Source organism: Episyrphus balteatus, chromosome 1 (genome assembly GCF_945859705.1).
Source record: "Episyrphus balteatus chromosome 1, idEpiBalt1.1, whole genome shotgun sequence".
Taxonomy (NCBI): domain Eukaryota; kingdom Metazoa; phylum Arthropoda; class Insecta; order Diptera; family Syrphidae; genus Episyrphus; species Episyrphus balteatus.
In genome coordinates, this window is record NC_079134.1 from 126,683,563 (window position 1) to 126,697,643 (window position 14,081).

At 31.4% G+C, this 14,081-nt stretch overlaps 2 protein-coding genes across 2 annotated transcripts in view; one reads left to right on the plus strand and one right to left on the minus strand.

The window, feature by feature from the left end:
- The window catches only part of LOC129906854 (DNA replication licensing factor MCM4), a 32,108-nt gene that overhangs the window by 1,965 nt on the left and 16,062 nt on the right, over positions 1-14,081 (plus strand). The window lies entirely within an intron of this gene.
- On the minus strand, positions 8,127-10,254 carry LOC129906852 (mitochondrial sodium/calcium exchanger protein-like). Its single transcript, XM_055982803.1, has 7 exons — positions 10,035-10,254; positions 9,586-9,974; positions 9,101-9,528; positions 8,887-9,040; positions 8,737-8,817; positions 8,611-8,678; positions 8,127-8,421 (listed from the first exon to the last, which is right to left on the minus strand). The coding sequence occupies exons 1-7, from the start codon at positions 10,241-10,243 to the stop codon at positions 8,185-8,187; spliced, it is 1,566 nt and encodes a 521-aa protein (XP_055838778.1). The 5' UTR covers positions 10,244-10,254; the 3' UTR covers positions 8,127-8,184.

Below are 14,081 nucleotides of genomic sequence, written 5' to 3' on the forward strand. Positions count from 1 at the left end.
CCTTTACCACCTCACAAATAAATAAACGAATAACTAAACACGAAATTTTTTTCAATTTTCTAAGTGTTTTTTTTTTACTTCAAAGTGATTTTGGTGAAAAATTTTGATACCTATGGACATCAACAACCAAGGTATGAATGGTATTCTAAAAAAAAAAATAATTGTATATTAGACTGGGCCAAAAAAAAAAAAATATTTTTTTTTTAAAGTTACTTCGAAAATCTTGTTCAGGATGATGAAAAAAAAATTTGGTGAAAATTTGAGCCGTTAAAAAAAATTTTAAGAGGTCTATCATCGGTTTTTTTATTTTTATACATGATATGATGTTTTACAACAGAACTGCTAGACGATCAAAGTAAAAAAAATTTCTGTTCATTTTTTCTTATAAAAAATTAAATTTCCTACAAAAAAGATCTGATTGAAAATTTTCGTCAGACGTGCCGTATTCGAGTAATTAAGCTTTTTAAATCGAAGTGTTTTTTTCAATTTGACTGTTTCACTTTGGAATTTTGTGATGAGCAAATAAGTGAATAGAAAAATAAAACCACGACAGATTCTTATAGGAAATTTAATTCTCTACAAAAAAGGTCTCATAGTAATTTTCCCTAAATTGAGTTCTAAAGAAGTTATTCACGATTTAAATCGAGAAAAAAATTAAAAAATCAATTTTCAATTTCAAAATTTTCTAATTCACTGAAAATTCAATATTTTCAAATTAGCAAGATGTTTTCTTGTAGGGACTTAAACGTTCTATAAAAAGTTCCCTGGCAGCAAATTAATTGCTTTAACCGTTAAAAAGATATTCGTATCAATAGTTTTCTTATGACAAGTATGCATTGCGATTTGAATACGACATGGCGACAAGGCGACATGGCGACATGGCGACAAGGCGACATGGCGACAAGGCGACATGGCGACAAGGCGACATGGCGACATGGCGTAAACAATACTCGACTCGTTTGGTTCTCTGATGGCGACATGGCGACAAGGCGACAAGGTGACATGGCGACATGGCGACAAGGCGACATGGCGACAAGGCGACATGGCGACAAGGCGACATGGCAACAAGGCGACATGGCGACAAGGCGACATGGCGACAAGGCGACATGGCGACAAGGTGACATGGCGACAAGGCGACATGGCGACAAGGCGACATGGCGACATGGCGACAAGGCGACATGGCGACATGGCGACAAGGTGACATGGCGACAAGGCGACATGGCGACAAGGCGACATGGCGACAAGGCGACATGGCGACAAGGCGACAAGGCGACATGGCGACAAGGCGACATGGCGACATGGCGTAAACAATACTCGACTCGTTTGGTTCTCTGATGGCGACATGGCGACATGGCGACAAGGCGACAAGGTGACATGGCGACATGGCGACAAGGCGACATGGCGACAAGGCGACATGGCGACAAGGCGACATGGCAACAAGGCGACATGGCGACAAGGCGACATGGCGACAAGGCGACATGGCGACAAGGCGACATGGCGACAAGGCGACAAGGCGACATGGCGACAAGGCGACATCTCGACAAGGCGACATTGCGACAAGGCGACAAGGCGACATGGCGACAAGGCGACATGGCGAGAAGGCGACATGGCGAGAAGGCGACATGGCGACAAGGCGATTGGCTGATTTTGCCAATCCGTCCCTTGTGCCCCCCCCAGAAAAAAATCCTGGATCCGCCACTGGTTTAGTAGTTCCAGAGGATCAGAATTTAATTTTTTATACATTTTGATCCTTCACTCATTTCAATAAATCCTTTCCGGTATTATTGGAATATGCTTTTTCAATTTTGCGGAGAGCGATTCTGCTGATTTTAACTATTTTCTAATGGATAGGTGCACTTAGGAGACTTTTAACCTTCCGTTTGTTATATTTTTCCCGTTTTTTTAGTTTTTAAAAATTCTTTTCTACTTTTGTTTCACTATCTACTGTTTTTGTTTATTTAGTTATCACATAATATTAGTCAAGCAAAATGAAATTCATGTTTAAAGAGCGGTCCAATGTTTCTTCCACCTTTTTTGTCTTTTTTTTTCGCTTAACTTGAAGCACAAAACTTTTATATATGTTTTTAATTTTTCTTTATTGTCAAAAATGTTCCAAAGATGATACCTGCTCATTTAAAGATCAAAAAAACTGTCTTTTCGATCTTATTTGGCAGTTTTGACACATTTTTCGAAAATTTGTTTTTTTTTGAAAATCTTGACTTCATTTTGAAAAGTGAAAAAAGTTGTATGGCGGTCGAGAAAACGCGAGACATGTAAATAGCTAATCTTAATGACAACACTCCACAATACATTAATTAATTAATTTCAGACCGGAAAAATGCGGAAAAATTAACTTTACCTCTAATTGAAAAACAAAGATATTTTTTTTTTGCACTTCCTAGCCTTCTTATAGAATTTATTTTTTTTTAAATAGTTGCAATGGTAATTAATAAATAAAAATTAAAACACTTTACCTCCAAATGTAGATTAACAATTAAAAAAAACAATTAGAACCAAAAAACTACCACAGCGTTTTTAATCGTCAACCAAACTCAAGCGAAAAATAGAATACTTTGTATTATCTCCATCCAACTGTTAACAAGAACCAACTTTCAAGCTTAGCTTACGCTAATCCGAGATGAAAACAAAAAAACCAAACATGAATTACAGTTACCCATTTTATTGAGAAGCTCAACTCATGATTTAAAATCATGTGGCTAAACTTTTTTTTTCTATTTTGTCCAGTCAGATTGGCGAATTACCACACTGTGCGAGGAGTCAAATACAAGTATTTTTTTACTATGGAAGGGGGGGTCTATATCCCTCTATTTAGGAAGGAGGGGCAATTTTCTAAAAAAATAACTCAAAATAAAAATTATTTAAAAATGACGGCAATGCCTACAGTTTTTTCAAAAGCCAGTTTTTCACACTATTTAAATTTTTAAATCAAGTTATTTCAATCAATAGTTTTTGAAATAATCGATTTACTAAATGAATCGGTGATTGTTAAAACAACATAAGTAACATTTTTATTTTTTTTCAGGAGAGACAAAAAACTCTGTATTTTTGACGACGCAGCCGCATTGACAATTTTAGCTTTAAATTCGGTTTAGAGGCCTTGTTGGGAGTTGAAACTAACTAAAAGTTTTTAAAAAATATCTTTATCAAAGAAGATTTAACAAAAAATAAATATTTTTTATATGTTGTTTTAACACCCAACGTTTTGTTGGGAGTCAAAACCACTTACTTGGAAATAATGTTGTTTTAACACTTATTTTACATCCAAAGTATTTGCAAATTTAATGGAAATGAATAAAAGACCATCATAATTCAGCAGTTTTATTAATACATACATTAAAAAACAAGAACATTAAACAAATAGGCGAAAGTGGACGTTCCACGACCAGCAATGAATTTGTTATTTTTTGACGTAGGTAGTTAAGTCTTACTAATATTGTGCAAAAGATTTATCCTTGTGACGTAGGTACTTCAAGATACATAGTATAAAATGCATTTTTGCATTTAACACTTTTTATTGATTGTCTTCATTGAATTTTAATGTTTATTTGAAGTGAAAAATATGATGGTTTGTAATTTTCCCTGAGTTTAAAGACCTTGATTTTGAATATCAAACCAATAGAACCCAAACTAGAAGCCTTTAAGACAAGATTTACGATTTTTTTTTTTTTTTGCATTTTCAATTCTTTGCTGGTATTAATAGCTTGAAAACTCTAGAACAAAATGTCGAAGTTAATGGCTTAGGGAAAATAACAGAGCATCATATTTTATATTCAAAATAAAAATTAAATTCAATATGTCCTTCACACTTTGCAAGATGCATTACCAATACTAATATTGCAATATCTTACATTCTTAATCCAAATACAGAGAAAAATTCATAGTAAAACTTTTTCCTAAGATATAATTTTTTTCATTTGGTACCAATTTAATTTATTAATAAGAACATTTTGAAAGATGCAATTCCATTCGAATGACCGCGAACAACTGACTGACACTAAATCATCGAAAAACTGTAAGAAACAACAGTTTACTTACTTCGTTTTTTAAACGTTGAATGTAAAAAAAACAAATTAATATGAAGTACTTAAGGTGTTTTAACACTCAATTTCAAAATTGGCAGAAGAGATATGTTGTTTTAGCACTAAATGCGTATTTTAACCTCGAAATTTTATATGATCCAAATATCAAATCATGTTGGTTTTGCTCTCAACGCTAGCTCTACCCATAAGCAATGCAAAACAGTTATAAAAGTGGTTTCAAAAAATTTGTCACTTATGTTGTTTTAACAATCACCGATTCAAATTAAATGAAGAGTTTTTGAAACTTTATATAACTTTATATTTAATTGTTGAACTTAGAACAAAAAAAAAATAAGTTAAATAAATTTTTTTTTTTAAACTTCTACATATTAAAAAAATTTCTTCGAAAATGAAATACTTTTTAATTTTTTTCAAAGACTATATTATATATATTGACATTTTATGAATTCAAATAACGATTAATAGCGAAAAAAATTTGAAAAATAAATACGTATTTTTTTACGAAAAAGTTTTAAAAACGACATGTTAAATTTTTTTCTAAATTCTGGTTTTAGGACCAGTTTTACAAAAACACTTATTTCAATGTACTTAATTCTAATTTTACAAAACGGAATGAGATTATACATAGCTTTTTAAATATGTATTATATTTAAATATTATAGGTGTTGTCGTTGAGTTTAAATATTTTTTTTTTTGTGCCTAAACGATGGAAGAGTGTCCTTCACTATATATTTTTATCTTTAATTTTTTTGAAAATCTTTTGGCATTATTAAATTTAAAAAAATTAAAGCAACATTTTTGTAAACCGAATTTTTTTGTTCATAAAAATCTTCAATAAAGTTTAAAAAAAACCATACGGCAACAGCGACACTTTTTAAACTAGAGAGGATAAAGTACTTTTAACTACCAACGAATGAAAAAAAAAAAAAAAATAACTTGAAAATCGGGGCTGTTCAGCCGGGTTCCCTAATATTGCCATTTTTTTTAGATTTAGTTACTCCACTGTGAAAACTTACTTCTTTTCTTGTAAATTTGTTACGACAGAGAGGACATTTGTTGCAAATATCCTCGTACGTCATATATCTCTTGATGCACTGTTTGCAGAAGGAATGTCCACATATCAAAAAGTCTGGGAATCTTTTATTTTCCAAGCAAATAGCACAAATGTCTTCTTCTCTTTTAAAACTAAACATTTTTTGAAAATAAATAAATAAAAAAGAGAACAAATCTGTTTATGACGTATAAATTGATTGAATCAAAAAATTGACTGAATCACATTTGGAATGAATTTTTGAGAGAAATGAAAAAAATTATTTGAGTGATTTTAGCTTATCTAGGTTACTCATTTTTTTTTTTTTGAAGACAAAACAAAATAGGTCTTTGTTTGCTATCCTTCATTTAAACAAACTCGAATCTAAAAAGTTAGAATGAGTACCTGCATCGAGTTGATAACATATTGTACGTATTCTTATCTGCTAGCTGTAATTATGTTATTCAAATTCGTCTTCATTATTCGCCGCTATTAAGATGCTTCATGCAAATAGTTTGCCTGCAAGTTTCTCGGATTGAACTTTGAAAGCCACGGTGATTCTCTAGATTTTAGATTGTTTCCTTTCTTAGATGGACTAAATGCAGGTTTTGTTCCATTTTAAGATTGGCTTCATTTTACTTTGCGATCGTAACCGAACGTTGTATTAAATGGTTTCTGATAACCTGATAAGGTTCTCGGGGTATTACCTTTAAAGAAAGTAATTCCACATCAGTCGATCGTGCTCTATTTTTTGGATATGTGATATGTCACACGAAGTATATTTAACTCTTTTGATCACAGAACAAAGCAACTTCTTCATTCCCCCATAGAGAAAGTATACCTAGAGTCTAGACTCGCGAGTCATACCACCCTTGCCTAAAACACTGGCAAATTTTATTTCAGATGAGTGGTATACATATTTTAGTTTTCTCTTGTTTTCCTATCACATGCTTAGTTTAAAATTTAAGCTCGATAGCTCAATTTATAAACGCTTGTGCAGTAAAATTAAGCTCAGGTGTAATCCCACCTTCCAATAAATGCATAATATTTTCTGGTTCACTTCCGCATTAATTAAATAATTAGAATAATGTAATCTAAGCGCTAATTGAAGCGATAATGAAGGTGTTTAGTGACATTTTTAAAAATTTGAGTAATCAGTGTTTTAATTTCTTTGCTCCCACCAATTTATTAACTTTAAAGAAGTTCTGATTGGACAGCAATTTAAGTTGATAATGTAGTGTCTTGATCTGTGAGAAAAAAGGAACATTTAAAAAAATGTAACTCACCTTCATGCTCAAAGCGCTTCAATTGAAGACATCAGGAGAAGAAGGGGTTAAGTGTCAAATTTGAAGTTTTGTGTAATCGTAATCCGTTTAAACTTTTTGTATAGAAATGAGAGAGATTTAGAAAAAAAGATCTAAAGATAACTTTTATGGCGTTTTTAATTGGCAATCTGGAAGCAAAAAAAAGCAATCTGAATTCGTTCAATTGGGCAAAACTGACAGTTCTGATTCTGAAAAAAAGAGAATTTCTCTTCTGGTTTTAAAAACAGAATCAGAATCAGAAGCAGAATCACTCACACATTTATAAATGTCAGATGTCACACATGTTTGCAGCACAAAAACAAATGAAATTTGGCGCGAATACAAATATATGTTACAATACATTCACACCAAACTTCAGATTCTTCGGAATAAAAAAAAAACTGTTCAATTGGGATTTCGAATCGAAGAACAATTCCGGATTGCCAATTAAAAACGCCATTAATCTCATGACGCTAGATGAATTTCGATAGGACCAAAACTTACGTAAAAATTCGGGCAATTCCATGAGTTACGTTACATTCACAAAAATTTCCACTACACAAGTAGATTATTTTTTGTCAAAATTTAAAATAAATTGATACGAAAATAATGTGCATGAGTTTTGCAAAACTATTATACTTTCATTATAAGTAAAACATTTTTCTTTATTTTAAGCATTTGCTTTGAAAAAATAAAAGTCTGTTGGTAACTCACGTTACAAAGATCGGACAAGGGTCCGACATAATGAAGTTTTTCTGTGAAATATAGAATCTTAATTTGTTTTTAATGCAGATTCCATTAATAAAAAATTAAACGTTTTTAAAATTAGTGACTAAACCAAACATTAATTCAATATTTCTATGAAAAATTTGAAAATATTTAGGTAACTCACGTTACATTAGTTTGGTAACTCATGTTACCTGGGATTTATTGTTGCAAGAATAAAGAATAAATGCATTTTCATCAGAGTAATTTGAAAATCGGATATTGTGTTACAAAGCTTGCTTAAATGGTTATTTATTTTAGCAACCAGAAGGGGATATTTTCATCGTCACTATTGGATTTATCTTGCTTCCTCTTGGCTCTTTTTTCCGTCACTTTAATGTGAAATTCTTCTGTAGATGACAAGCTTATGCTTTAAAAATACTTTAAGATTATTTATACTCCTTGAATTTAATTTCTATCCATAAGGGAATATAACAAAAAATCTTTTCTTGCAACTTGTATAAAGAGTTGCCGTTTGTAAATAGTAATTTGCTATTGAAAAAATCAAAAAAAAGTCTGCATAATTTGTTTCGTGTCCGCTTTTTCATGGAATTACCCATTTGACACTTTAATCCGCTGTAAAAAATAAAAAAATTCAAAAATGTCACTTAACACCTTTTTCTTCTCATGTCTTCAATTATAAATATCAATGAGTTTATTTGACAAAAAAAAAGAAAAAGTTGTACTCAATATAACCTTTCATGATAACCATTTAAATAAATTGCAATTGTACAGAAACAAAAATTTAAATTAATTCAAGAGCCAAAAACGCTTCGGTTTTGACAAACGTGAAGACACAAAATGCGATATCTTCTTCTTTCGATTGGTATACTTCCGAAGTTTCTCGTGTGAAAGCTGTAGAGGTTGCTTGGTACAAGTTATCCTGACGGTCAGATTTCAGTATGTAATTCACTATCTTTGGGAATAATCAATTTGTAGAAAAACAATATGAAATTGTGAACACAGTGTACAAAAAAGCTTTATTTAACAAAAACACAAACAATTTCATTTTCTTATCATAAGTTCACGCCCATGAAGCTGCAATAAATTTCTCTTCATCATTATGATCAGATCCGAATGCATGAATTAAATCAAATTCATACAAAAAAGTGTACAATACAAAAATCAAATAAAAAAACATTGAATAAATTCCAATACTTTTTCTTAAATGAAAATTCACTGTAAATACAGCAAAAGTAAAGAGAATATGATGCAGAAAGCTAAACCATAAACCACTTTGTCCAAGATCGCCGGCTCGTGTCTAAAAATAAAATGTGTTAAAATCTTGGGAAAGATTGCATAAAAGGCCTGATTTTGCTAACTGTGCTCTGAAATAATTTTTTGAAAAACAACAAAAATTAAGACAAAAGAAAAGCAAATATGAAACGATTTCGATCACACAGATAGTAGAATAGGACATTGAATTATTTAAAAAAAGAAAATTCCTTACAACAACAGTAAAACTTTTCTTATCAATACAACGAAGCACTGTCGTTAAACCAATAGCAAAAATCATATCTAAGAATAAATCATAGTTAAATCGATTTTTTTATTTTTAAAATAAATTAAAAATTACTAAAAAGTGGAGCCATGAGAAATTCAACAAGAGGCATAGTTTTAATTTTCCAACTTAACAATGCTTGATAGACAACAACTTCTGCAAAAAATATATTCACCTTAGAATGAAAACAAATTAAAAAAATTATTATTTTTCAAACAAAATTACCCGGAATTGTATTGCCCCAGGCCAAAAGTGTAGTTCCAATTACTGATCTCTTTACACCAAATATATTTCCCAGAGTTACTAGAATAGAAAGTAACTCTGCAGCCAAAAAGTGTGTAATCAACATTTCACAACAAATACCATAAAAAGCAATTGCCTTGAATTTAAAAAGAAATATTAAGTTATTTGGCTTCAGAAAAGCTTAGGTATTACATACCAATTGATATTTAGGAACATTGGTTTTTGTAAAGCAAAAGACCAACATTGCCAAAAGAATGCCAATAGACAAAGAATAAAGTACGTACTGCAATCCAATAAACTGCAGAACTATCAAAGGAGATAGAAAGAAATTAACAACTAAAAGCAATCTCGACCATCCTTCTCCTGGCATTCTTAAATTTACAACTGGCACCAAGAGCTTGACTGGTATTGCCACAAATATTAAAAGTTTTTGCCATAAACTAGCAGTATTGTAAATCTCCTTTCGAAAAGGACTTATGACCTCCAAAAATTGCTTTAAAATATTAAGAGTTACTGGATTTGCATGTGACATCATGGGTAGTTGAATGATTTGGATTTCTTTTGTAAGTTCTAAACGAATCTTGATTTCTTCTGTCACTTCCTTGTGATCGAATCCTTTTCTCTCTTTATGAACAAAAGCAAATGTGTCACACAAAGTTAAGAGAAAACGTATTTCCTTACCTTTTCGTGCAACATGATGATGATAACAAACAACACAACACAATATCGGATAAAATGTCATTGCAAATATTCCTTCAAGGATATTTGTATCCCTTTCAGAAGTCATGTGGAATAAAACTAGAATTCCACACAAAAAAGAAAAAGCATCACGTTTGAAATAAGTTGCAAGTAATGTTACTGGAAAAAGTAAAATCAAAATTCCGCTATGAAAAGCTCGAAGGTACAATGACGTTCCAAGCATTTCATTTATCAACATCTCGGTATCTCCGTCGTAGAAGAAAAACGCTGATATAATATCGGGAATTCCATTGAAAAGGACCATTACGGTAACTCCAGCATTGTGTTCATTCATTTGAAAATATTTAACAATACTCAAAACATTTGATATTCTTGAAACACAGAAGACAGAAAATTAGTAAAAGTAACTATTAAGATGATCTTCGACTTACGAATTTAGTGCTAAGGCGCATAGTGCTAAAACAAGAACTGATGCTATCAACAAAAGCATTAAAATGGCTAGAGTAAAAGACACATCGATGTAATCAATTGCAACACAAAATATAAAATTTAGATAGTCAATCCTGTTTTGAGCTTCATGGCAAGATGCTGTGTGGGTAACAAAAGCACAGATATCTTGATCTTCACGGAGTTCAGACATAAATCGACAAGTAGCCTTTGTAAAAGGATACATATTATTTTTAAATTATTTTAAAATATATTTTACAAACCTCATCTATTCCACGAATATAGTTTTTATGTGCTTCGAAATGAGGACAAGAATTATTCATTTTAAATAATAATTATTAATAAATAATTAACAGCTTGAGATCTCATAGAATTTCCTCATTCAACAAATATTTTTTTTTTCTTCAGTAAATATAACGAAGTTTGTTGATCAGTCAAAGTGTTTTTAGATCTCAAAATATTTTTTTTTGACAAGAACTGATGAAGTTAAACAGTTTCTTCTCCTTTGATTTTCAAAAGAAATTCTGCCCAGGCTACTTAGACCGAGATTGGGGAGCACATTTCAAAGGTTACCGATTCATATGAATGTCACAAGTAGTCTGGGTCATGGTGATGACGAATACCTTAGTCTGCCTGCATTTATTGGGGGCGTTGTCGAGAAAAAGCGCATCAAGAGTACTATTGCCTCAAACTCACTGATAAAAAAATATATCAACGGCAAACATTTTAAATGGGACCAAACCCCAGACAGACGGTCCCTAAATTGCGTTTTTTAGGCGTTTTTAGACTTTGGGGTAACCACTTTAAACTGAGGAGCGTTCTTTCAAAATTCAACAAACGCAAAAAATGCGAAAATAAGTTATTGGTAACATGATGACAAAATAAAAATATTAAAAAAGTGAACAGTTTTAATTTTTAAAAAATATTTAAAATCGATCGTTTTTTCAAAACTCAACAAAATGATTGGAGGTTTTTGCAAAACTAAACAAAATGGCTCGTTTTTACAAAACTCCACAAAGTTTGCCTGGGATTGGAAAGTAATTATTATCATATGGGTTGTTTGGTTTTAGTTGTTTATTGGTATATATGTACATAATGTTGTAAAAAGTGTTCAGCTTTTACTTGAATAAGTTATTTCTCAGAACACATTAGATGTTTGTAAGGGTTGCTCTTGCTCAAACCGACCGTCTTTATTGGACGGTTTGATGTGTATGTATGATTACAAATCTTTTATGGTCCCGTACGCTCGTTTGGCAGGTAGATCATTCTTGTTTTTCCTTCCGGTCCTGGATCGCATTTCTTGGAAGATATTTTGTTTTTCATTCATGTTTCGTTTTGAAGCTTCTGTGTTTGTCACGTAATCCGTTTTTGGCAGGTATGATTCAAACCTGCATCATACTCATGCATATATGTACCTACCTATTTTTTTTAACGAGGGGTTTTCTTCATTGTGTTGGTATTATATCGTATCCTTTTTTTGATCGTATGATTCAAGTCCTGCCGTTCTTTTGGTAGGTAGTTTATATCGCATTTCTGGAAGTTATTTTTTTTTTTTTTTATAAGGAAGCAAGACTCAATCTGGACCTAAGCCAAAAAACTGCGTCTATTTTCTGACTCTTGTGCTTCTCAAAATAAAAACACGATTTTGATGCTCTTTTTTGGAAAAAAGCAAAATGTTCAAAAATATAACCCACTATTTTCCAATGTACATGCCACCAGATCGTGTGTTTGGACGAGTGGAAAAGGAATATAAGAAGAAAGAAGTCATCATTTCTCCTGAAAAATATTGCAACGTTCTTCAAAATCATGGAACCGTAAGAAAAATTGGAAAAGACGACCGTAGCAGGATTCAAAAAAATTTATAAAGTCAAAGTTGCCTTTTAAAATAAGTTCAGCGAGAGTGATATACTACGAAAAGACTATACATTTCTTTAATAAATAAAGTTTTTAATACTAAGAGCCAATTTTTCAATGTTCTAATAAACAGTCTGTTAACTGTTCGACAGATAAAGTTATTAGACTCATAAACAATCAGATAAAAACATTGAATTTTTCAATCAAGAATAATTTATTCCACAGAATAACAAAAAAAAATTGTCAAATTCAAAAATATTTAAAATTAAACGTCATTTTTATTCATGATTGTTTTTGTTTTCTTGTGTTCCACTGTATTTTTTTCAAAATTCTTTCAAAACAGCTTTGATAACTGACACAATATTTTTTTTGAGATTATTCCTTAGAATAATTTTTATTCGTCTCTGAAAGAAGCAGATAGTTTTATTCTTAGGAATAAGCTATATCTGCATATTGAAAAATTGATTTTTTCTCTATCCTTAGGAATAAGTACTAACTGACTGTTTAACTGACTATTGAAAAATTGGCCCTAATTCATCTATTTATTTATTTAAGAGCCAATTTTTCAATCTTCTAATAAACAGTCAGTTAACTGTTCGACGAATAAAGTTATTAGGCTCATAAACAATCAGATAAAAACATTGAATTGTTCAATCAAGAATAATTTATTCTACAGAATAACAAAAAAAAATTGTCAAATTCAAAAATATTGAAAATTAAACGTCATTTTTATTCATGATTGTTTTTGTTTTTTTTGTGTTCCACTGTATTTTTTTCAAAATTCTTTCAAAACAGCTTTGACAACTGACACAATATTTTTGTTCAGATTATTCTTAGAATAATTTTTATTCGTCTCTGAAAGAAGCAGATAGTTTTATTCTTAGGAATAAGCTATATCTGCCTGTTGAAAAATTGATTTTTTCTCTATCCTTAGGAATAAGTACTACCTGAATGTTTAACTGACCATTGAAAAATTGGCCCTAAAAGAAAAATAAACGTCTTTGCAAAACTCAACAAAAACCAATATTTGTTGCGTTTTGAAAAAAACCTGTTGCTTTCGTGTTCAAAATACGGACGAATCTTTCCAAATATTGAAATAGCAATTAAGTCTGTCGATTAGCTATTCAAGAAAGAACAACTACTCATTTCTAATTTAAAGGGGAGGGGGAGGGGGGGGGGGAATAGACACCCTGTCCCATACAATATTTTTTCTTGTCGTGACTCAACCTACACACTTTTTAGTACGTTACTCCAAGTTCAGTCAATAAGAAGTCAAATGCAGGGAATTCGAAAAAAGTTGTGACGTTAGCTAAGTTTGAATGCAGTATTGAAGGGGGGTTTATTCTAAGTACAAATCTCAGTTTGCGTATTGTTTGATCTTGTGAGGCGTCCGCCATTTTGAAAAATGCGTTAGTCTCAATATCTCGAAAACGACTTGAAAGGAATTTTTAGATTGGAAATATAAATATCTTTCTTTCTCTATTATATTATTTTTTCTCAGGAATTATACTTTCAGAGTAAAATTATCTCATTTTCAGTAATTTCGCACTTAACTCTGAAGGTTGTTTAAAATATCAAAAAAACGCACAATTTTCGGTACTGTAACTCTGAAATTATAACTTCTAGAGAAAAATGATGTACAAGAGAAAGAAAGACAATCCGCAAACTGAGATATGTCCTCAGGATAAACCCCTCTTCAATACTGCATTCCAACTTAGCTGACGTCTTTTTGGATTTTCCCTATTGACTCCTGAATCATCCCGTATATCGTTCCTCTCAATGGCTGCCAACCCAAAAACCACGTTTTATAGCTTTGGTCATCATAGCTCTGGTTTTTCATAACTTCGGTTTTCATAACTTTGACGCGCATAACTCTTTCGCGCATAACTCTGGTATTCATAACTTCGTCGGTTGCCGCTTTGAGGTCGAAGTGCAACTTCCACACATCCGTTCATTAAAGCTTAAATGTACCAAATATGTACATATCAAGTAAATTTCCTTTACTTGAAGACAAATTACCAAAATATTTTACTTTTGGCTAATTTGCTTCTAGGCAAACTATCAAAAAGATTATTTCAAAATGCCTAATTTCTTTTCCATCCATAATACAAAAGCAGTTGGTCGATATAATGTTTAAAATTCCAACTCTTATACACATTTTTAATCCAATATAATGT